General features: G+C 58.8%; 1 protein-coding gene across 1 annotated transcript; it reads right to left on the reverse strand.

Moving 5' to 3' along the window:
- Positions 1-1192: 1192 nt before the first annotated feature.
- ZNF444 (zinc finger protein 444) lies at positions 1193-18848 on the reverse strand. Its single transcript, XM_087421062.1, is given in 6 exon segments — positions 1193-1818; positions 1820-2025; positions 2027-2349; positions 4076-4160; positions 12539-12904; positions 18751-18848. Coding segments are annotated over 6 exon segments (1092 nt in total). The 5' UTR covers positions 18817-18848; the 3' UTR covers positions 1193-1772.
- Positions 18849-22270: the final 3422 nt, after the last annotated feature.

Genomic DNA, 22270 nt, shown 5'->3' on the forward strand with positions numbered 1-22270 from the left:
GGCCGCTCCAAGATAGTTTCCTCTGTTAGACAGTGGGTGTGGCACCCCACCCAGTGGGCATGGACCTCTCGTGTGAAAGGACACTGTGACAAAAGGCGCCTGTGGGTGTGCATGCTGGGCTGGGCAGTGCTAAGCGTTCATGCTCATTCTCTCACTTAATTTCCAACAGCGGGCCCTTCCCAGCAGGAGCATGATTAGCTGTTTCACAAGGTGGGCACTGAGGCCTAGGGGCTTGCCTCGGCACCCTGGCGGTCACTTGTCCTTCCCTGAGACTGCCTGGCACCCAAGCCTCCCTCAGCTGTTTGGGCACTTTCTCGCCTTATGGGTCTTGGAAGGTGGGGCCAGCCTCTGGCTACAGAGGCCAGTCCAGCTAGTTGCTTTCCCAGACTCCCTTGCAGCTAGGGCATGGCCTGCTACCTGGGTTTTACTGGTCAGACGCACCAGTGTCTCCCTGGAGAGAAGAAACCAGGCCTGGACCCCAACACTGCTGAACTGAGGACGAGGGGTGGGATGGCACCCTGGAAAGGGGGCTGGCCAAGGTCTGCACTCAGCAGTGCATCACCCCTGGTGCCCCCACCTCCCCCACCGGGGGTCCCAGACCCATTGCCGCCAGGCTCCAACCCCACCCCCAGCAGGAGACTGGATTCCTCTTGGCAAAATGGGCCACCCAAGGGACCTGCTGATACTGACATCTGGGGACCCACATGAAATGGGGTGACCTGCCCAAGTAATACTCCTAGCAAGGGACGTGGGTACCACTATTATTTACAAATGTGGGAACTGAAGCTCAGAGAGGGGTGTGACCTTAGATTATGCAGCCAGGAAACGGTAGGGTGGAGATTCGAACCTGAGCCTGTTTGGCGCTAAGTTGGATCCCTTCTTGGAGCCTCCTTCCAGGCTCTATAAGACGCAAGTTGGGGGACTTGCTCCTGGGGCCGCCAGGTGGATTCCATGAGGCGACGGGTGAGCACTTCCTGTGCCGTGTAGACGCTCGTGAAGGCTCATCTCCCATCACCTAAAGGGGGTTCCTCATCTCTAGGTTCAAGGTCAGGGAGCTGGTGCCCCAGGGCTGAGCCCAGACTCCCAGGGCCTCCTGCAAGCTGGGAGGGTCCGAGGTGGGACCCGCAGGGCCCCTCCCAGAGGCGCTCAGCTCAGGAGGGTGGCCGTCTACAACAGAACCTGGGACTCTGGGTCTGCACGCCTCATCAGTGACTTTATTACTCTGCAGATGCTGGTGAACTGTCGTCTCCGATGCACTTCCCACAGGCCGGCATCTCTGTCCATCTCATGCCTTCCTGGGTCGCGCAGGAGAGCCAGACCAAGGAGGCCACTGCCAGGCCCCCGACCGTCTTGTCAACCATCCCCCTCCGTTCCCCGTCCCCCAGTCTGTCCTGGGGGGGTGTCCTGGGGACAAGATCCAGTGCCCTTCCTCCAGCCTGCTCTGGGTCAAAGGGGCCCCGCCTGCTGCTCCCGCCCTCGCTCCTCTTCTGGGCTCCCGGCCCGCCTCGCTCCCACCCCGGGGGTAGGGAGTGGGTGGAGCGGAAGGAGGGAGGAAGGGAGGACACGTGGAGGCACCTTTTACCGAGTGGGAGGGGCTGGGAGGTCGGAAAGGGCGACAGAGGTGAGGCCTGAACAGGACAGTGAGGTTTGGGACAGAGACTTGGGAAAGCACAGAGACCATGAGGGCATGGGAAAGTCACACCAGAGGAGCCGGTGCGGGAGGAGGGCTGCGGGACGGGGGGCTGGACGGGCAGCACGGAGGGCGGCAGCGGCTACCCCAGGGGCCAGGGCGGGAAGGGCCCCCCGCCCTCGGGGCCCGCCGCCGGCGCCCGCCAGCGCCGCCCGCCGCCCGCCGTGGATGCGCTGGTGGCGCAGCACGTGCTCGCGGCGCCCGAAGCCCTTGCCGCACTCCCAGCAGGCGAAGGGCCGCGCGCCCGAGTGCGTCTTGCGGGGGCGCACCAGGTGCTCGCGCCAGTAGAAGGTCTTGCCGCACTCGCAGCAGGCGTGCGGCTTCTCGCGCTGTGAACAGCGGGCGCAGGGCGACCCAGGGCGCCGAAGTGCGTGCCGCGCGATGGCGCCGCAGGTGCTCCTTGCGCCGGAAGGCCTTGCCGCACTCGGGGCAGGCGTGCGGCTTCTCGCCCGAGTGGCTCTGCCGGTGGCGCAGCAGGTGCGCCGGCTTCAGCGAGGCCTTGCCGCACTCGGGGCAGGACACGGCGCCCGGGGCCCCCAGGAAGGCGGGCAGGCCGGGCGCGGGCGGCGCGGGCGGGGGGCTGCCCGGCTCCTGCTTGTAGGGGCGCGCGGCCTGGGCGTCCCCCGGCGCCAGCTCCTCAGCCCGGGGGGCCGGGTCTCCTGCCGGGCAAAGGCGCAGAGTCAGGGCGACCGGCGGCTCCGCGGAAGGCGGGGCGGGCGCAGGGCACGGCCGGGCAGGGGCAGGCGGGGTACCGGCTGTGTGACAGTTAGGAAGGGCAGCGCGGGGGCAGGCGCGGGGCCGGTTAGCGCCAGCGAACCGTTAGGGTGGGAGGAGGGTTGACTGTGGGCTTCCTCATCCCATGTCCCCTGCACAGCACAGTGCCTGGTGCACAGTAAGTGCCTAATAAATCGATGTGGGGGGGGCGGGGGAGAGGACAGTGGGGAGACCCGTGAATGCGCAGGAGGGCAGACTGAGGGGTGAACGGTGGGTGGGTGGCTCAGCTGACTGTATGATCTAGGACGGGGCGGGCAGGCGTCTGAGTGGGTACCCGGGTAGACGGACAGGTCGGTGTGTGGGGATGGGTAAGCTGCTCTGCGGAACTGCAGGGAGATAAGCAACCTTTGTTTCTGTTTTACACTAGGACCGGCCTAATAAAAATAACAATGGCTACCACCTGTAGAGCTCTGCCTGTGTGCCCGGCAGTGCGGAGCACATCACGAGCAGCAGCTCCTCTCGGCCTCACAACCCTGCGAGGGCGGGTCTAATGCTATTACTCCGGATTATGGACGGGAGGGCAGTCTCAGAGGCCTTCCCTGCCCTGCTCGCTGCCCCAGACCAGCCTCCTGCAGGAAGTGTTCTGGAATTCCCACCCTCTCTGCCCTCTTCTCGGAGTCCCACGGGCATCCTCGGTTCTTTACGGTCGTCCCTGTTCGTCTCCTTCCCTGACGGTGTTCATTGGAACGGGACCTGTTTCCCCTGAGACCTCAGCTCCCAAGCCAGAAACAGGTTCCTCCTTTCCCTGTGGCCCTCCATCCTGCTGCCTCCGAGAGCGACCTCAGAGACGACCCTCAGGCTCCTCTGTCCTGTCCACGCCACAGCCCTGCCCGAGATCAGCCCCGCCCTCTCCCACCTGCCAGACTGCACTTGTCTGCCGGCACCTGGTTCCAGGCCTGCTCCAGAAACACCTTCTTGCCTCTGGTGGACAGTGCTGGTTTCTGCCCTCCCCGGTCTGTGCCCCTTTCTTTGACCAGGTTCAACCTGGTTTCCCTTCCTCACCCCAGTGCGAGTGGTCTGCACGGAGCCGGCTCCAGCCCCAGCTCCCAGGGGGAGGGTGCCAGGCCTGGCTAATCAGAACGGAGGCCACACGCCCCGGCCACAGCAACCAGATTGGGAAGAGCATGACCCAATCGGAGCCAACAAGACATGACTCTGGGCCTTCGTGCACCTGCCGAGGGCAGGACCTAGCCGAGAAATTGGGTGCAAAGGCACTGGGGTCAGACTGCCTGGGCGCCATCCTGGCTTGCTGGCACCTGATCTTGAGTGAGTTATTTCATTTCTCTGTGCCTGGGTTTCTGCAGCTACAAAATGGGGATGACAATGGCGTGTATCTCCAGGGGCTGCCGTGGGATTTCAGTGACCACAGAACCACACCTGGCGCACACCAGCAGCCGGGACGCGTCACCGGGTGTTCGCTGTCCTGTCTGAACCCCCACTGGCTGTGCCCTCCAGGGTGGGGGCCTGAGTCATCTCCAGCCTGGTGCCCAATGCAGGGCCGGGCACACAACAGGGATGCCAGGGATGTTCACTGAACATGACAGGCAAGAGGGGGATCCCCCCTCAGGCTGGGAGAAGAGAGGGGTGTGGGAAAGGGGGTGGGCTGCTCACCTAATGGAACCATCCCACCGACTTCCTTTCCAGCGCTGACCCCGGAGCCTTCTGTCACATCCCGAGGGGCCTTCATGGCTGGTCCCTGAAATGAGAGATACCACATTCCGAACTGAGAACCCTGAGTGATAGCTTCTGTTTTATCCCCGTCCCCACCACCTTCAGCCAGTCATCGAGGCCCGTCACCTGCTCTGGGGGAAGCTGGCTGCCCAGCCGGAAGATGCTCAGCCACCCACGGTGAGGCCCACGTGGCGAGGAGCTGAGGCGCCTCCAACCAGCATGTGAGGGAGCATCTCGGAGGCAGCTCCTCCAGCCCTGGACCAGCCTTTGCGTGACCACAGCCCCGGTGACATCTTCACTGCAGCTATGTTTGGGCCAGATCCGCCCCACATTCCTGACCCAAAGAAACTGCGTGAGATGATGTTTATTGTCTTAACTAAGCCTGGGGTGATTTGTTACACACAACAGATAACTGATACGCCTGCTTTAAATCTTACTTGAGCTTCTTACTGCCCCTTGCAAACTCCTTGACAAGATACAGAAGAAAAACACATAAGCGACTTGTAACTGAGAAAAAAATCAAGTAGGTTCAGAATGGAACTCTTCCAGCTCAAACGGTGGACAGCTCCTGAGCGGGACAGCACCAGCCAGGAAGACGAAGGCTAAAGAAAAAGCTTCAGATCCACCTGGTTCCTTTACGCTCTTGTCATTGTTCCTCAAGCTCCTGCCCCCAGGGGAAAGACCGGAATTCTTCTGGGGCAGATGAAGGAGCGCTGACTCACGACTTACACGCACCCAGCCCCCTTTCTCATCTTTCACCAGCCCCCTTTCTCATCTTTCACTTGTTTCAAATGCTTTTGAAGGAAAGCAACCATTAAGGTGAAATTAGCGACGAAATTAGCAGGGAGCTTCCAGAGCCTTCCACAGAAGCACGGTGCTTGGGATCTACAGATGCTCACTTTGTCTGTTGGTGGCAGGATGGATAACTTGCATGGTCACCTCTCCACTCGGGGAGACTGTGAATCGATTCCTGACCACTGCTGCAGCTCAGGGCCGTCCTCTGCACCCCTGCCCTGGCCCCGCCACCCCCACCAGCCCCACCTCTGGCCGGGTCCCTGGCCGGAACTGCAAGTCCACGCCACATAAGCAGCTTACGATGTTCTGGGCATGCCAGGCTCTGTCAAACGTCCACTCTTTTGCACACGCTGTTCCCTCTGCCTGGAACACCCTCTGCCATCCCCTTTGCCCTGTCTACCTCCTGCATATCCTTCGTATGCTTCGGAAACTGACTGAGACCCCGTCTCTGCAACCTCATCCTGTCCCACTGCATTTTTTAACAGCTATATTGAGATGTCATTCATACACCACAGAATTCACCCACTTAAAATAAAATTCTTAAATACGTTTTTTTTTTTTTTTTTTTTTTCCTGCTCAGGAAGATTCGCCCTGGGCTAACATCTGTGCCAATCTTCCTCTTAAAATACAATTAAATGGTTTTTAGTATATTCAGAGTTGTGCAACCATCACCACAATCCATTTTAGAGTATTTGCATCACCCCCAAAATAAATCTTGAGCCATTAGCGGTCACTCCCCTTCCCCTTCCCCCAGCCCCTGGGAACCACTAACGTACTTTCTGTCTCTATGGATTTGCCTATTCCGGACACCTCGTATAAAGGAAATCATGCAACACATGGTCCTCTGGTTTCTTTCACTTGTTTCACATAACGTCTTCGATGTTCATCCAAGCTGTCGTGTGTGTCAGCACTTCATCCTTTTTATGGCTGAGTACTATTCCACTGTACGACCGTTCCACATTTTGTTGATCCACTCCCCGACTGGCAGATGTGTGGGCTGTCTCCACTTTTTGGCTATTCTGAGTGCTGCCACACTGCTGTCACTCAGACCATACGACGTACGAGTCTCGTGTGGAGGTGTCTTCATCTCTCTGGGGTGGACGCCCAGGAGTGGGACTGCAGGCTCACATGGTAGCTGTTTAAGCCTCTGGGGACCTGCAGGGTGTTATCCACCACGTTGGAAGAGGGTTCTGACTCCCGGTCCCTCTGACAGACGCTGAGCAAGTGAACAGATGGGCGGGTGAAAGGGTCAGTCTGTCTTCGCTCTGATCCATCAGGAAACGTTCCCTGAAGAGGAGGATCAAGATATGGGAGAGTCGAAGTGTGGGGCAGGGGTTTGGCATGAGGCCAACCAGGTCCCAGGGTGCTGCACCCACAGGCCTGCTCGTGGGATCCCGAGCGAGTTGCTTCCCAGCTGGTGAAGCTCAGAGGGGCTCTGCACCCAGTCTCTCCTGAGTCCCCCCTCGGACTGGTGGATGCTGAGTGGGTGGCATGGAGTGCGCCCCAGCTCCCTGATCCTTAGTGGGCTCCCGTGACCTGGGTGAGGTTGGCCCAGGTGCGGGCAGGGCGGGAGCAGGACGCATGCCCGGGGCCTGCCATCCCGGCCTCAGCTGCACCCAGTCAGCACGCCCGGGGCTGGGGACCAGGAAGCAGCACTGCCGGTTTCTCCTGGTGATTCCAGGGCAAATAAAAGCCCAAGACCTTCACCCCCTGGGGGACCCATGGGCGTCCTGCGGGCACTCTGGTTTGGGGTCACAGACACAGGATGCTGGACTGTGCAGAGGACAAGCACCGTCCACGGGAAGATATCCACGCAGAGCGGCCACGGGGCTGAGGGTGCTGGGCTAGGTGTCCGGGGCTCAGGGATTAGAAGCAGAAATCCAGAGCCACAGTAGTTTCTAATCCCCCTGCTGCCCCTCAACGAGCTGTGTGACCTTGGGCAAGTCGCTTGACTTCTCCGAGCCTCAGTTATCTTCATGTGTGAAGCAGGATAACAGTAACCAGTACCGACCCCTCAGGACCATGTGGCCTGGTTGAGATGCTGTGTTTTGTGCACTAAACGGTCTGTCGTGCCCAAAGACAGGTCTAGCCTTTGCCCTCAGCTCCTGGGGGGTAACGTTCAAGCCTCTGTAATATCCTGCCCGATAAGAGTGTCTCTGCTTTCCTGGGGGCCTGGGGCCCCCAGATAGGCCGTGCTAACAATGGGATTGTGGGGGGGGCTTTCAGGCACGCTGCATCCACTTTACCTCCAGAGGGCCCGGAGGCTAATGTCCACCATGGGGCGGTCAGCTTTCTACATAGTCAACCTCCAATAAAAAACCCTGGACACCAGGCTCCGGAGCCTCCCTGGTTAGTAATATCCAGTGCTGACCACACGGGCCCCCGGAAGCTCCCTGCGCCCCTCCCTCTGCTGAGGGAATCGTGTCCTTTCACTGGGCGGAACCATAACCCGAGGACAGCAGCTCTCAGCGAGTTCTGAGTCCTTCTCGTGAATTACTGAACCCGAGGGTGGTCCTGGGGACCCCCGAACTTCCAGCTGGTGTCAAAGTGAGGGTGGTCTTCGGGAGCCTGGTCTGCAGCAGTGCCCGTCCACGGCAGCTGAGACCGGAGGGTTCAAGTTGGAACTCAGTCTTGGCGCTCACTCACAGATTCGACAGCCTCACCTCATGTCTCTCAGGCCCTCTGCCGGGCACTGAGCAACAGCGGCACGGAGCCCAGCCCTCAGCCAGGGCCACACCACCGAGGAATAGCTGAACAGCTGCCTGAGGGGCTGCGATGGGGAATGACGGGGACCCTGAGAAGGGCTTGCAAGGCTGAGAGTGGTCTAGCAGCGTTCCCACCCTATCAGCCCACCTTTGCCCTGTCCCCTCTTCCCCAGCCCCACTCTCTCTACAACCATCGCACACATCTGCTCCAACAGGTTAGTGAAGAAATGAAGGGAGAGGTGAGGTCACGTCTGAGGCGAGTCTGGGAAGAGCCAGGGAGTCAGGGAGGTGCTGGAGGTCGGAGTAGAGGGAGCGAGAGCAGAAGGTGTCAGGAGGCAGCAGGACTGGCTGGGCCACATCACGCAGGCCTCCCAGGCCACATGAGGAGGTGGGACTGTTTTCTCTGTAGATTCAAGGTCTTTCTGACCCGACTCCTACAGACCTCTCAGCTTCCTGGCCTCCAGGAGGCCCACCTCCACCTCCCCCGGCCAACCACAGGCCTCGCTCACCTCCGCATGTTCTAGCCCCTGCCTCGTCCACCACAGCCAGGAAGGGACTTCTCTCAGCCCCTAGAACCTGAGAAGAGTCCTTAGAACCATGGAGACTCGCTTGTTGCTAGTGGGATCGCCAAATGGCACGGCCAGTTCGGAAAGCAGTTTCTTATAAATGAAATACACTTGCCGCGGAACCCAGCCACCCGCTACTGGGTGTCCACCCTGGATAAACAAAAGCTTGTGTGCACAGACACCTCTGCCCGGAGAGTGAGAGCAGCTCCATTCAGTCACCAAACACTGGAGACCACATGTCCTCCATGGGGAAGGAGACACAAGCCGTGCCGCACCCGGGCCGGGCTGCAGGATTCTCCACAGTGAAAAGGAACCGACTGTGGACACAAGAGGTGACACGGGCGAATCTCAGAGGCACCGTGCTGAGCGAAAGAGCTGGTCCCAAAGGTTGCACACTGAGTCCACGGACAACATTCCATGAAGACGGGGTGGGGTGACTGAGGGGCGACTCGAGGGAGCGCTTTGGGGTGACAGCACAGTTCCCCATCCCGGCTGTGGCGGTGGTTACAAGCACGTGTCGTGTTAAAAACGCAAAGAGCTGTACATCCTAAAAAGAGTTAAAACAACACTGAAGCCGAGGCCCCTCCTGCCATGAGCATGGACTCAGACGCTGAGTGTGGGGTCTGGGCACCAGTGGTTTTTAAAGCTCCCGGGTGTTGTAACATGCAGAGGGGTCGCGAACACCGCCTCACACCCGCTCATGCGCCTGCACCAGGCTGTCCTCATCTCTCTCCTTCCTCGGCACGTCAGCGAAAGCTTGGCTGGGGCCAGCAAGGACCCAGAGACCAGAGAAACCCTAATGGAGGCGGCCTCTCCCAGCCTTCAGCTCCTGTGCACACCACACACTTGGAGCTCAGCGGCATAGCGCCGGGTTATTATTGCTCTTTTCTACTTCTACTTAAAATACTTTTATATCATTACCAGAAATGGAAAAACAGTATTAGAGAGAGATGCCATGGAAAATTCGACACAGTGACACAAAACAGTGTCCCTCCAGTCTACCAATCCCCCGGAAGGTCCGAGCCCAGGCCTGCTCTGACTGCACAGGGACAGAAGCGAAGGTGAGAGGCGATGAGGACACCCCGGCAGCAGGCGGGAGCTGCTCCTGAAGCAGCCAGGGGAGGAACGGGAGCCATCCAACCCCACGCCGATTCTAACGCTGAGTTCCCACACCCCTTCCCATGTGTCCTGCATCTATCCGCCTTGTGGGAGACAGAACAAGGCAGCCCCCAAGGACCCGCATGTCCTGATCTCCAGAACTTGTGACTGTGGGACCTCACGTGGCGAAACGGACGGGACTTTGCAGATGTGATTAAGGATCCTGACATGGGAGATGATGCTAGATTACCCAGATGTCATCACGAGGGCCCAATGTCATCACGAAGGTCTTTTTAAGTGAAAGACAGAGATAAAAGGGTCAAAGTCAGAGGAGGGGATGTGATCACAGAAGCAGAGGTCAGAGTGACATGCTTTCAAGACGGAGGAAGGGACCACGAGCCAAGGAACACGGGTGCCTCTAGAAGCTGGAAAAGGCAAGGGAATGGACCCTCCCCTGGAGCCTCCAGGAGGAGCCAGCCCTGCCAACACCTCGGTTTTAGCCCAGTGAGACCCACTTCGGACTTCTGACCTCCAGACCTCTAAGAGAATAAATCCGTGTTGTTTTAAGGCACCAAGTTTGTGGTGATTTGTTACAGCAGCGAGAGGAAACTCATACGAACGACTCTGGGAAACAATGACCTGGAGAGGCATCCCAGGCAGCAGAGTGTGTGAGGAGGCGGCCGTGAGGGGAGGAAATCAAGGGGTGAGCCACGTCCCAGGACGTGAGAGGGGGGAGTGTTTCAGGGGAGCCGGAACTGGAGAGGGGCACGCTAGGTGAGAAGAGAGACAGAGACTGCTGGATTGGGCAATGCAGGCCACTAGCGGCCTCCACGGTAACTGTCCTCTCGGAGGAAGGGTGGACACCGTGCTAGAGGGGCTGAGGGTCTGCTCTCTGCCTCACGGGGGCACTGCCTTCTCCAGAGCTGCGTCCCCAGCACCCGCAGGTGCACCATAGGCATTCGTGGTGAACATGTCTTTCCGACTCCTCACCCCCACCCTCTGCCTGCCTCCAACCTCGTGTTGCTTACACACCCCCCTCACTCACTAGCCTCTCCACCCACCCCAGGGCCTTTGCACTGGCTGCTCCTGTGGCCCAGTCACTCTTCTCTCGGGTCTCTGCATGGCTGGCCGCTGCTCATCGTCAGCCATGAGGCTGCCGAGCACTCGAAATGTGACGAGCCACGGGTGGAAACGGTAATCACTGGGATACACTGAGTTCAATAAGGCCAGATATTCAAACTAAATCCACCTGTTTCTTTTTACCTTTTTTTTCCCCGTGACTACTTGAACGTTTAGGATTACAGATGTGGCTCATGTCATATTTCTCATGGAGAGCGCTGCTCTAAACCAGGGGTCAGTAGGCTTTTCCTGGAAAGGGCCAGAAAGTAAAGGTTTTCGGCTCTGCAGGCCATCTGGTCTGCGTCTGACTGCTCAGCTCTGCCCTGTGGTGGAAGTGGCTACAGGTAATGCAGAAACGAACGGCATGGCTGTGCACCCCCCAAAGTTCTGTCACGCTCTACAGGAACTAGGGGTGGGCTGGGTTTGGGGCACAGGCTGCAGACAGCTGACCCCTGGTGTAAAGAATTTAACCTCCCCAAAGAGAGGTCTGCCCTCAACTCCTGGGAGGCGACCTCGAAGCCCTTGGTGTGTCCTGCCTGGCAGAGCATGTGTCTTCACTGTGACAAACCATAACCCTGAGCACGGTGGCTTCCAGTGAGTCCTGAGTGCTGCTACGGAATTGTCAAAACTGAGGGTGGTCTTGGGGCCCCAAACTTGCAATGAATGTCAGAAGGAAGGCATCTTGTGCACTGCACTGCTGTCCAGCTCTCACACCTGCTCTAAAGCACCCCACTCTCGACCACAGCCTGTTCTCAGGGTTCCGTGGTCCTTGTTTCATCTGTCTGCTTCTGTGTGGAGCATCATTCCCACAGCTGAGGACCAGCGGCCTCCAGAGAGCAGACGGGAAGGCCGCAAGGGGCAGGCCTGTCTCCAACCACGCAGAGGGACCACGGGGAGGGACCACGGGGAGGGACCACATGCAGGCACCATGCGGAGGGACCACAGGGAGGGACCACGTGCAGGCACCATGTGGAGGCACCACAGGGAGGGACCACGGGGAGGGACCACATGCAGGCACCACGCGGAGGGACCATGGGAGGGACGACAGGGAGGCACCACGGGGAGGGACCATGGGGAGGGACCCCAGGGAGGCACCAGGGGGAGGGACCATGCAGAGGGACCACGGGGAGGGACCACAGGGAGGCACCACGCAGAGGGACCATGGGCAGGGACCCCAGGGAGGCACCACGGGGAGGCACCAGGGGGAGGGACCACACAGAGGGACCACGGGGAGGGACCACGTGGAGGCACCATGCAGAGGGACCACGGGAAGGATGACAGGGAGGCACCACGGGGAGGGACCACGTGGAGGGACCACAGGAGGGACCATGGGGAGGGACCCCAGGGAGGCACCACGGGGAGGGACCACATGGAGGCGCCACACGGAGCAACCACGGGGAAGGACCGCGTGGAGGCACCACGGGGAGGGACCACAGGGAGGGACCACATGCAGGCACCATGGGGAGGGACCATGGGGAGGCACCACGTGGAGAGACCACGGGGAGGGACCCCAGGGAGGCACCACGGGGAGGGACCACGTGGAGGCACCACATGGAGGGACCACGGGGAGGAACCCCAGGGAGGCACCACACGGAGGGACCACGTGCAAGCACCATGTGGAAGCACCACAGGGAGGGACCATGTGGAGGCACCACGCGGAGGGACCATGGGGAGGCACCACGGGGACGGACCACATGGATGCACCACGTGGAGAGACCACGGGAGGGACGACAGGGAGGCACCACGCGGAGGGACCATGGGGAGGGACCCCGGGGAGGCACTAGGGGGAGGGACCACAGGGAGGGACCACACGGAGGGACCATGGGGAGGCACCCCAGGGAGGCACCACGGGGAGGGACCACAGGAGGGACCATGGGGAGGGACCCCAGGGAGGCACCACAGGAAGGCACCACGGGGAGGGACCACAGGGAGGCACCACGGGGAGGGACCACGGGGAGGGACCACAGGAGGGACCATGGGGAGGGACCACGTGGAGGCACCACAGGAGGGACCACGGGAGGGACCCCAGGGAGGCACCACGGGGAGGGACCACGGGGAGGCACCATGCAGAGGGAACGTGGGTACTCGACGGCCCCCTCCTGGCCACCCCGCCCGCTCACCCAGAGCTCCTCCAGCAGGGCCACGGCCTCCTCGCCGCTCTGGGGCCCACGGCTGCACACCCAGGCCTGGATGTCGGCGGGGAAGGCGCTCAGGAACTGCTCCAGCACCAGCAGCTCCAGCATCTGCTCCTTGGTGTGCACCTCAGGCCGCAGCCAGTCCCGGCAGAGCGCGCGCAGCAGGCCCAGCGCCTCGCGGGGGCCCGGCGCGTCGCCCAGGTGGAAGTGCCGGAAGCGGTGCCACGGCGAGTCCAGGGCCAGGCCCTCGGCAGCCCGCTGCTCCTGCTTCACGGGCGGGGGCGGCAGGACCTGCTGTGGGGGGGCCGGGACTTCCATGGGGGCCGGCGAGCCCAGGCGGGACAGCGGCACCTGTGGGGAGGGAAGGTCAGCATGGTGAGAGCCCAGCTCTGTCATTCCGGAATCTTCCGCCTCCCACCGTGAACTGGATGAGAGAGCAGGGGCGCGGGGTCTGGAACCACACGGCAGCATCCCCACTGAGGAGCGGACTGACCTGGAGTAAGTGAGGTCACCTCTCAGTGCCTCAGTTTCCCTCCTGTAAGACGACGCGCTCGCCTGCCTTGTGTGGCCGGGGGGAGGGCTGCCTGAGAAGGAGCCTGTGAGGAGCTGCCCTCGGTGCCCACATACAACAGGTGCCAAAGCAGGGGGATTATGATCCCCCTGCTGGGACGGACGGGTCCAAATCCTGGCTCTGTCCCTCTCTGCGGGGGAACCTGGGCACCCCTGTCCCTCAGTCTCCCCCCACGGCTTTGTTGTGAGGATTAAACAAGAAAACACACACAAGGGCTTTAGAACAGGGCCTGGCCCGTAGCAAGTGCTCAACAAATGAGAGTTATCAGCAGCAACATCAGTATCACAACCGCTCTGCCCCGACTAGATACCAAACCCTACGTCCCCGCGGCAGACACTTTAAGATGCCTCCTCAAAAGCGACCCTCCAGTCTTCCCTCCCAACTGCTGTGGACTGAACCGTGTCCCCACATTCAATACGTTGAAGCTCTAACCCCAGTGTGACTGGATTTGGAGACGGGGCTGTTAGGAGGTGACTGGGATTAAATGAGGTCATAAGGGTGGGTCTGAATTGGTAGGACTGGTGGCCTTGTAAGGAGAGGAAGCGCTTTCTCTCTCTGCCACGTAAGGACACAGCAAGAAGGCGGCCATCTGTGTGCCAAGAAGGGGTCTCTCCAAAAACTGACCCTGCTGGCACCTTGATCTTGGACTTCCAGCCTCCAGACCGTGAGAAATCCCTGCATGTTGCTGAGCCGCCCCGTCTGTGGTGTTGTGTTCTGGCGGCCGAGCTGCCTGAGACACTAACAGGCCCCCACCACGTCTGGGCACTGGGCAGGGTGGCAGACTGTAAGAGTCCCCACATCCTTTCTCCATTGTCCTTTTGGTAACACCCCAGCCCCCCGAGGAAGCTGGTGCCCCCCAAGTCCTTCTCCCCCTGCCTGGAGGGAACACAGATGCGGCAGTGGCCTCAGTTACAAGGCTGACACAAGAGCCCAGAGCAGTGGTTCTCAACCAGGAACCCTTGGATATGTCAGGGGACATTTGTGATTGCTGGACGGGGGCAGGGTGAGCGGTGCTGCTGGCGTCCAGCGGGTGGAGGCCAGGGACGCTGCTAAGGACCCTACAGTGCACAGGCCTGCCCCACGGCAAAGAGGGATCCAGCCCCAAATAAACCCTGGTCTAGAACCACAGTCCTCGAATAGTCTGGGGACCCCTGGGGGTCCCCGAGATCCTTCCAGGGGGTACTGAGGTCAGAACTGTCTTCCTCATACATGAAGACATCATTTCCTGTGCCACCCTCGTTCTCTCCTGGTCGTACACTGGGGTCTCCCAGAGGCTGCCTGGCCCCAGGCTGAACACAGAAGCAGACACGAGAGCCCAATTATCTTCTTTTAAGTCAGACACTGAAGAGATTTGCAAAAAAAAGATGCCACATTTCCAATTTTTCATTTTGGAAAATGTGCTTATTCTTCATATGAAAAATGTTATTTATGTTAACCTATGAAGAGCTGATTGCTGCTATTTCTAAATGCATTAGTACCTTGGAATTTTCTCGGCCTTAATTTCTAGCATAATACGCACCCATGGCTACAACTCCCATAAACAAAAGCGTCTTGGGGTCCTCAACAATTTTTTTTTTTAATTTATTTTTTCCCCCCAAAGGCCCCAGTAGATAGTTGTATGCCATAGCCGCACATCCCTCTAGTCGCTGCACGTGGGACGCGGCCTCAGCATGGCCGGAGAAGCGGCGCACCAGTGCGCGCCCGGGATCCGAACCCGGGCCGCCAGCAGCGGAGCGCGCGCACCTAACCGCTAAGCCACGGGGCCGGCCCCCTCAACAATCTTTTAAGAGTATAAAGGGGTCCTGGGTTCAAAACCCTTGAGAACCCCCCCCTTCAGCCTGTCTTTTTAATAAAGTTTTATTGGCGGGTGGCCAGGCCCACCTGCTCTGCACCATCCACGGCTGCCTCTGAGCTCCAGCCGCAGACACAGGACGGCCTGCGAGGCTGCCCGCCTGGCCAGGGATGTTTACTCTCTGGGTCTTTCCAGAAAACGTCTGCTGAGCCCTGACTTGAAGGACAGTGGAAGAACAAGACAGGAGGGACCCTGGAGGACCCTGTGGGGAGCGACACTGATGCATTCTAGAATGCCTCTGGACTGTCACGTGAGAAAATGGTAAGCTTTCCTATCTTATTTGAGCCACTGTATTTTGGGGTCTCTGTTGCAGCAGCTTGGCCTCGATGGTAACAACTACAGGACAGGTCCCCTGCCCACAAGGCAGGGGCGGACACGGGCTCGGGCTCCAGCCAACGAGACTGAAGAGGAAGTCTGCGTTTGGATGACTTTTCTCTCCACACAAGAGCGGCTACCCAGGGCCCCTCTGTCTGGAGCTCTTCCCTGTGGGGGAAGAGGAGCGCGTGGCACCCCACAGCCACGCTGTGACCGTTTGAAGAAAATGGAAGAGACACAAGCTCGGGCTCTGCCTGTGACATCCCACTAAACCCGTCCCAGGAAAGTCCACTCCCCGCTTCTTGTCACATAAAAGTGAAGAACCCCAGGTGGCCGGGCCTGCTGTCACCCGCAGCCGAGAGCACTGCGAATGGACGGCGCCACACACTCTCACATCTCATAGACCGTCACCTCCACGTCACCCCGCGGAGCTACAACGATGACACAGGGGACAGTTCACTTACTGGGCGCTGTGCCCGGCAGCAAGCGAGTGCTCTGCAGACACCTCTGGGTCTTCCCAGCGGCCCTCTGCAGGGAGGGCCCGCGGCCAACCCCCTTTCACAGGAGGCTTCCAGTGGCAGAGCTGAAACGGCCCCGGACCGCCTGAGCCCAAAGCCCCCGCTCCCGACCACCATGCGCCATTAACCACAGACGCCATCTCACTCCTGGGACAGCTGCCACAAGCCCCCTCGGCGTCGCCCTGCTCCCACGCCGGCCGCCCTAGAGTCACATCACCCCACGGCAATCAGAGTGATTTTTTCCTCAGTGTAAATCACATTATGTCACCTCCCTGCTCCAGACCCTCCGACTGCTTCCTGTGGTACTCAAATAAAAACCAAACCCCTTGCTCTGCCCAGGTCTGCACCTGCCTACCTTTCTCGTCTCTTACCCTTCTCTCCCGGCTCCTGCACTCCAGCCACACTGGCTCCTATTTATCCTCTCAGATTTAAGGCTAGTCCTACCTCAGGGCCTTTGTACCTCCCACTCTCTCCCTCCCCCGACCGTCGCTCAGCTGCCCGCTTCTCATCATTGACGCCACGAGGCAATTCTTCCCTTCTCAGAGAGCCTCCCCAAATCATCCAAGTAACGTAGCATCCACACACCATTCCCGGTGGTTGCTATCATGTCACTGATTAATTTTCTTTTTAGCATTTAACAATACCTGGCATTATTGTATTTCTGTGCTGTCTTCCCTCACAAGAACTTAAGCCTCACGAGGGCAAGAGACCACATACACAAAGCCGAGCACACTGGTTGGCACGCAAAGAAAATTTACAGGATGATCAGTCCTATGAGATTAGTATACTGCCCCCATTTTGCAGATGGAAAAAGCAAAGGCATCTTGCCCAAAGTCACCCAATGAATAAGAGGCAGAGCCTGAATTCACACCCGTGTCCGTCAGGCTCCAGAGCTGGTCTGCAGCATCAACTCCACCCACCCATCCTCCCCTTAAGGACTGACTAGCCCAGGAGCAGCAGGGAAGGCTTCCCAGAAGATGTGGTCCACAGCCGAGTCTCGAAAGATGCACAGAAGCCTGCTCTGCCGTGAGAAAGATCCCTCTGGGACAGGAGTGGAATCTGAGGGAGCAAGGCCTCGGGCATTAAGCTGAAGGGCCCTGCAACCTCAGGGAGGAGCACAGGTCCCCGCGTTCCCGCCTGTCCACAGCGAGCTCCTCAGGGCAGGTGCGCAAGGGCTCTTCTCTGGGTCCTGGGGTCACTCAGCCCAGGGTCTGCCCCAAGAAAGCACATACTAAGTGACAGGTAAGGTCATTCCACGGTGTAAACCAACGCTATCATCCAGTGAGGGTCCAGGCCTTCTGTGGCTGCCACAGCGCCCTGTGCTGCCTCCACGAAAGCACCTGTAACACTCCTCGGTCTGTCAGTGTCCTGTAGCATTGTCGTGCCCAGCCAGGCACTGTGGGGCCTCAGGAGACGGCCACTGAGTGGCATCTGTCTACAGTGCCCCACTCAACGCTCCCAACAGCCCTGTGAGCTGGGGAGATGGATCCCACCGTGGAGGAGAAATGGACACTCACAGAGTGACAGAGGCAGGATTCGAACCCGGAACTGTATGACTCCAGAGCCCACGCTGGTTCCACCCAGCACGCGTGTTGGATTAATTAAACGGTTAAGGATGGGCTCTGGAGCTTGGCTGCCTGGCTTCAGCTTTCAGCTCTGCCATTTATCCGCCATGTGACCTTGGACACGTGACCTGCCCTCTCTGAGCTTAATTTCCCCATCTGTAATACAGGACTAGTAATATTAGCTCCTTCCCCACAGGGGTTACTGGGAGCATGAATCACAAGTGGCCCAGCATCGAGTAAGCGCTCAGTGGAGACCTGTCTATTCCAGGGTCTCCTAACGTGGCACTAGCCATATTTGGGGCTGGATAACTCTGTGTCGTGGCGGCTGTCCTATGCTTTTTTAGAGCATCCCTGGCCTTTTTCCACCAGATGCCAGTAGTATCACCCCAACTGTGACAACCAAAAACGACTCCCAATATTGCCACGTGTCCCCCGGGGGGCAAAATCGCCCGTGGTTGAGAGCCACTGGTGCACGGGACAAATATTTACTCAGCACACAAGGGCTCTGGAGCAAATCCCAGCTCTGCCACCTACCAGCTATCTGTCCTTGGACAAGGTACAATGGGACCTTTCACACACTTAATCTCCACTTCTGGGCAGTAAAATGGGGGGGCAAATCATACGAACCCAAGAGTCATCGGAAGAATTCAAGATATAAGGAAAACAAAGATGCTGAGGGCACGAAGCTAGCCCTCATCCAGGGTTAGCGTTTAAACGATTGTTACTTTCTGACGTGCTCCGCATACGCTATTAACAAAGCAAGCACACGCACTGAAATCTAACTATAAATCGGAATAAGCATTAAAAGAGGAAATAAAGAAGGGTGATTCGATGCTGACCCGGGTAGAGGTGGGGAGGGGGCAGCTTCTGGTGATGCTCATAGCAGACACAGCCTCGAAATACTGTACACCCATTAACGAATTTAATCCTTTGCAACAAGCTAATAAAGTGGGTACTCTTCATCAAAAGGAAGAAAGAAAACAAGACAACCTTATCCTCAGGAATCTCACAACTCCATTAAAATGAAGTGTGACTGCACTTGTACAAGCGGCGCACAGAATGAACAACCTGCACCCCATCTACGCCAAGACGACGACCTTCCCCCAAAGCCGCTGCCCGCAAGCAAGCCTTTCCGACGGGGTCGGTCCCGGCGCCCCCAGACTCCTCGCAGGGCCCAGCCCCTCCCCTCCCCTCCCCCTCCCCCTCCCGTTCTCTCTCCCATCCCTCTCCCCTCCCTCCCCCTTCACCCCAGCCCCCTTCTCATCCCCCTCCTCCACCCCTCCTCCCCAAGGCTCGTCCAACCGCCCCCTCCAATCCCCCTCCTGTCCCCTCTCGCTCACCTCACTCTCCCAGGCGAGCTCCCCCAAGCCCCTCACCTTTTCGCACATGCGCACAAAGCTCGCCGGGACTCCATGCCCCGGCAGGCTTTGCGCCAAACTCATCCGTCCCCCTCCCCCCAACCCTCCGAGACCGAGTCGCCTGTACCGCCCAACAAAGCTGCCCGCCACCCCACCGGCCTTAAGCAGAACTACATTTCCCAGTAAGCATCGCGGCAAAGATGGCTTCCCATTGGCCCGCGCCGTGCCGACAGTGCACGTCTCTCCCCGTAGGGCTGTGCCAGCGCTAGAACTACATTTCCCAAGATGCGTCGAGGGCTGCCAGCGACCTATTGGCCCTCGCAAACATGGCCTCTCAGCCAGCCAGGTTTCGGACTACATTTCCCGTAATGCACGCGGGGACGTCCCAATGGCCCGCGCGCGGGCCTCGGGCATGCGCAGGCACGCCGACGGGGAGGTGGTGGGCCGAGGGAGGAAGAAGGAGGAGCCATGGCGGCGTTGTCGTGGAGACCGGAGGAGGCTGCGCGCCGGCGGCACTCGGGAAATGGGGCCTCCGGAACCCGAGGAGCGGGCGGGCGAGGAGGAGGGGCCCGGGCCAGAGCTGTCCGCCAATCGGGGCCTGCGGCGTGCGTCTCCTAGACAAGCAGGTCGCATTTCACCCCCTCCTGAACCCGAGCAGAACCCACAAGGTCCGAAGTTGGGGCGGGATCCGGACGCGAGCGGGCCGCCGGGTCCGAGGGAGCGTGGCCCAGGCGCCCTGCTCTGCCTGTGTGAACCTGGCACACGGTTTCTGGCCTCAGTTTCCCCTCCTGGGAATCGGACAAGACGACTGCCTCAGTTTCCCCATCTCAGAAACGGGAAGAAGATTCGGTTCTCAGAGCGGAAAGACATCTGAGAGATGAGTTGACGCTCCCTATCCAGACGGTTCCAGGCCGGATGGCGGCCCACACAAGCCCAGTGGACCCCGGGTGGTCCTCGGCCGGTCCACACCTGTTTCCTCCTCCGCATCAGGGGTGAGAATGAGGCCGCCCCCACCCCGCCGCCACCTCCCCGACCGGTGTGAAGACGAAGCGTGACCGTGGCCGGTACAAAACAAGCATTCATTACAGGGACAACAACTTTCCCCAGGTTTGGGTTTCACAAGCGGTTAGTGGCTGAGTCAGAACTTCCTGCCCCCGACCCGGTGAAAGCCACCCGCCTTGTTGTGGCCTGACCTGCCCGGCCCACCTCTCTCCCCCCCTGCCTGGTGTGTTCCGGCCACAGCGGCCTCCTTTCTGCTCCGAGAACCGCCGACCTGGTTCCCACTCACGTCCGACGGCCCCCTTGACGTCTCCACTTGGGTTTTCTACCAGGCATCTCAAACCTAAGGTGGGCAGAAGAGAATTTTATGGCCCCCTCCCACCAGCAAAGAAACTTGCTTCTTCCCGGTACTCTGCCATCTTAGAAGATGAATCCGTCAGTCACCCAAACGTCCAGGCCCACCGTGGAAGGGTCGCCCTCCATTTAACTTTCCCATCACCCCCTCCACATCCATGGTGAGCACGTCCTGTTAGCTCTGCCTTCCAAATAGAGTCAGCCATTGTCCGCTTCTCTGGCGTCCACCGCCATCACCACTTCCCGCTTGGCCGGGTGCCTGCAGTAGGGGACAAGGTTCCCCAACGCCGCTTTCCTTCATGAGCGCCGTGCTCCGCCGCGTGGGCCTAACGTTCCTCTAACAGCGGTTCTCAAAGTTAGGTCCCCAGACCAGCTGCAGAGCATCCCCTGGGGGCCGTTAGAAATGCAAATTCTTGGCCCCTGTCTCAGACCCACTGAGTCGGCAACTCTGGGGAGGGGGCCTACACTTTGTTTTAACAAACCCACCGGGGGATTCTGATGCACACTCGTGGCCTCCGTGCATTCCCCCCACACACCCCCCGCACATTAGAAGGGGAAACACTTCACAGGGGTCTTGCAAGGATTCTTGAGTGAATGCCTGCAAAGCGCTTAGAACACTGCCTGGCAGAGTAAAGGGTGGATAAACATTAGTTGTTTTTTACTTTACCTACAGCTGAGTAGCTAATAAAAGCAAGCCCAACCCAGATGCAAAGTTGAACCCTCCCTCCGTGTAATGAAAGCAGCTTTCTTTGCCATAGATTGTCCTCATCACTTGTCCAATTCACGTGTACTGGGCACCTGTTATATGACAGGGGCTGGGCAGGCGCGGAGGAGACAGGGGTGGACAGTGCAAACAGAATCCATATCCATCAGAGTGTAGGGCACTGCACAGTGGGGGTGTCAGGGTTCAGAACGCCACCCAGACTAGCCAGCTTTGAGACCCTGGGCAAACCGGTTAATTGGTGTCGTCATCTGAAATGGTGGTGATACAGCGCTCAGAGTTGTCCAGGAATAATGAGGACCCATTAAGGGGCCAGTGCTCGGTGGTCAGCCTATCGTGAGGCTCTCCTTGCCCGAGACTGGCTCAGGCTCAGGTGTGGGGCACCATTCTGGCCAAAGAGATGTGAAGGCGGATTTGTGGGGCACCTCCAGGAGAGGTTTTCCCAACTCTCAAACGAGAAATAAGCAGCAAGAATTGTCCTGCCTGTGGGTGACACCTTAAACTGCACAGCCACGTGGGTGCCATGAGGGGTGATAGTCAGAGATCCCACTTAGGATGGGAGGGAGGAGAGATAGAGGAACCTGGTCCTCCTAGGCGTGGTTGAGCTGCTGAATTAACCCACCCTCGCTGGGGCTTCCTTACCTCCAGGCTTCTCTCTGCGTGAAATAATAAGTCCCCTGAAGCCTTTTCAAGTCACGTTATCTGCTCTCAAAACCAAAAGTGACAAAACTCACACACATATCCAGGGCCAGTTTCATAGTCTGCAACCCGTATAGTTGCACGGGACCCCACGCTCAGTTTAATGCTCTCCTGTGGCCATCTCAAAATGCTTAATATCTTTTTTTTTAAACGTGGGGCTCTGCATTTTCACTCTGCACTGGGCCCCATAGATTACGTAGCTGTTCACGTACACATCACCTGGATGACTTGCGCAGTGGAGTCTGCACACCACCGCTTTTCCTCCAGCATTGAAGTGTACCCTAAATATTGGTGAGGAATGGAATGAAGAAATGACTCCCTGGAACACCGTCCCTCTGCTTCTCTACCTGGTAACATCGCACACCCCTCAGTGATCACTTCAGATGCCGCCTTCTCCAGGAAGCCTTCCCAGACCACCCCCACCTCAATCAACCTGGACGAAGCACCTCATCTGCGCTTCCACAGTGCCCTTTCTCTCTCCGTCTCACGCTCAGACCATTTTTTTGTGACTGGCTCGCCCACCTTCTGGTGAGCAACTCAGTAACAGAGACTCAGTGGTTGCCAGCTCCCAGCTTGGAGCCTGCCCATGAAGGAGTAAATAAAGATGGAAGGAAAGTGGCTCTTACCCGACTCCCCAGGCCCGAGGGCAAGAATTCCTTTGGCAGCAGATGTAGCCCATACTCCACCGAAGCTTCTCGGCTGCTTTGTAGCACCGCTATAATTATTACTCAAAATAATAATTAACGTTTTCTCTTTGTATGGTGC

Source organism: Ceratotherium simum, chromosome 33, assembly GCF_057802395.1.
Source record: "Ceratotherium simum simum isolate JZ-2026a chromosome 33, ASM5780239v1, whole genome shotgun sequence".
NCBI lineage: Eukaryota > Metazoa > Chordata > Mammalia > Perissodactyla > Rhinocerotidae > Ceratotherium > Ceratotherium simum.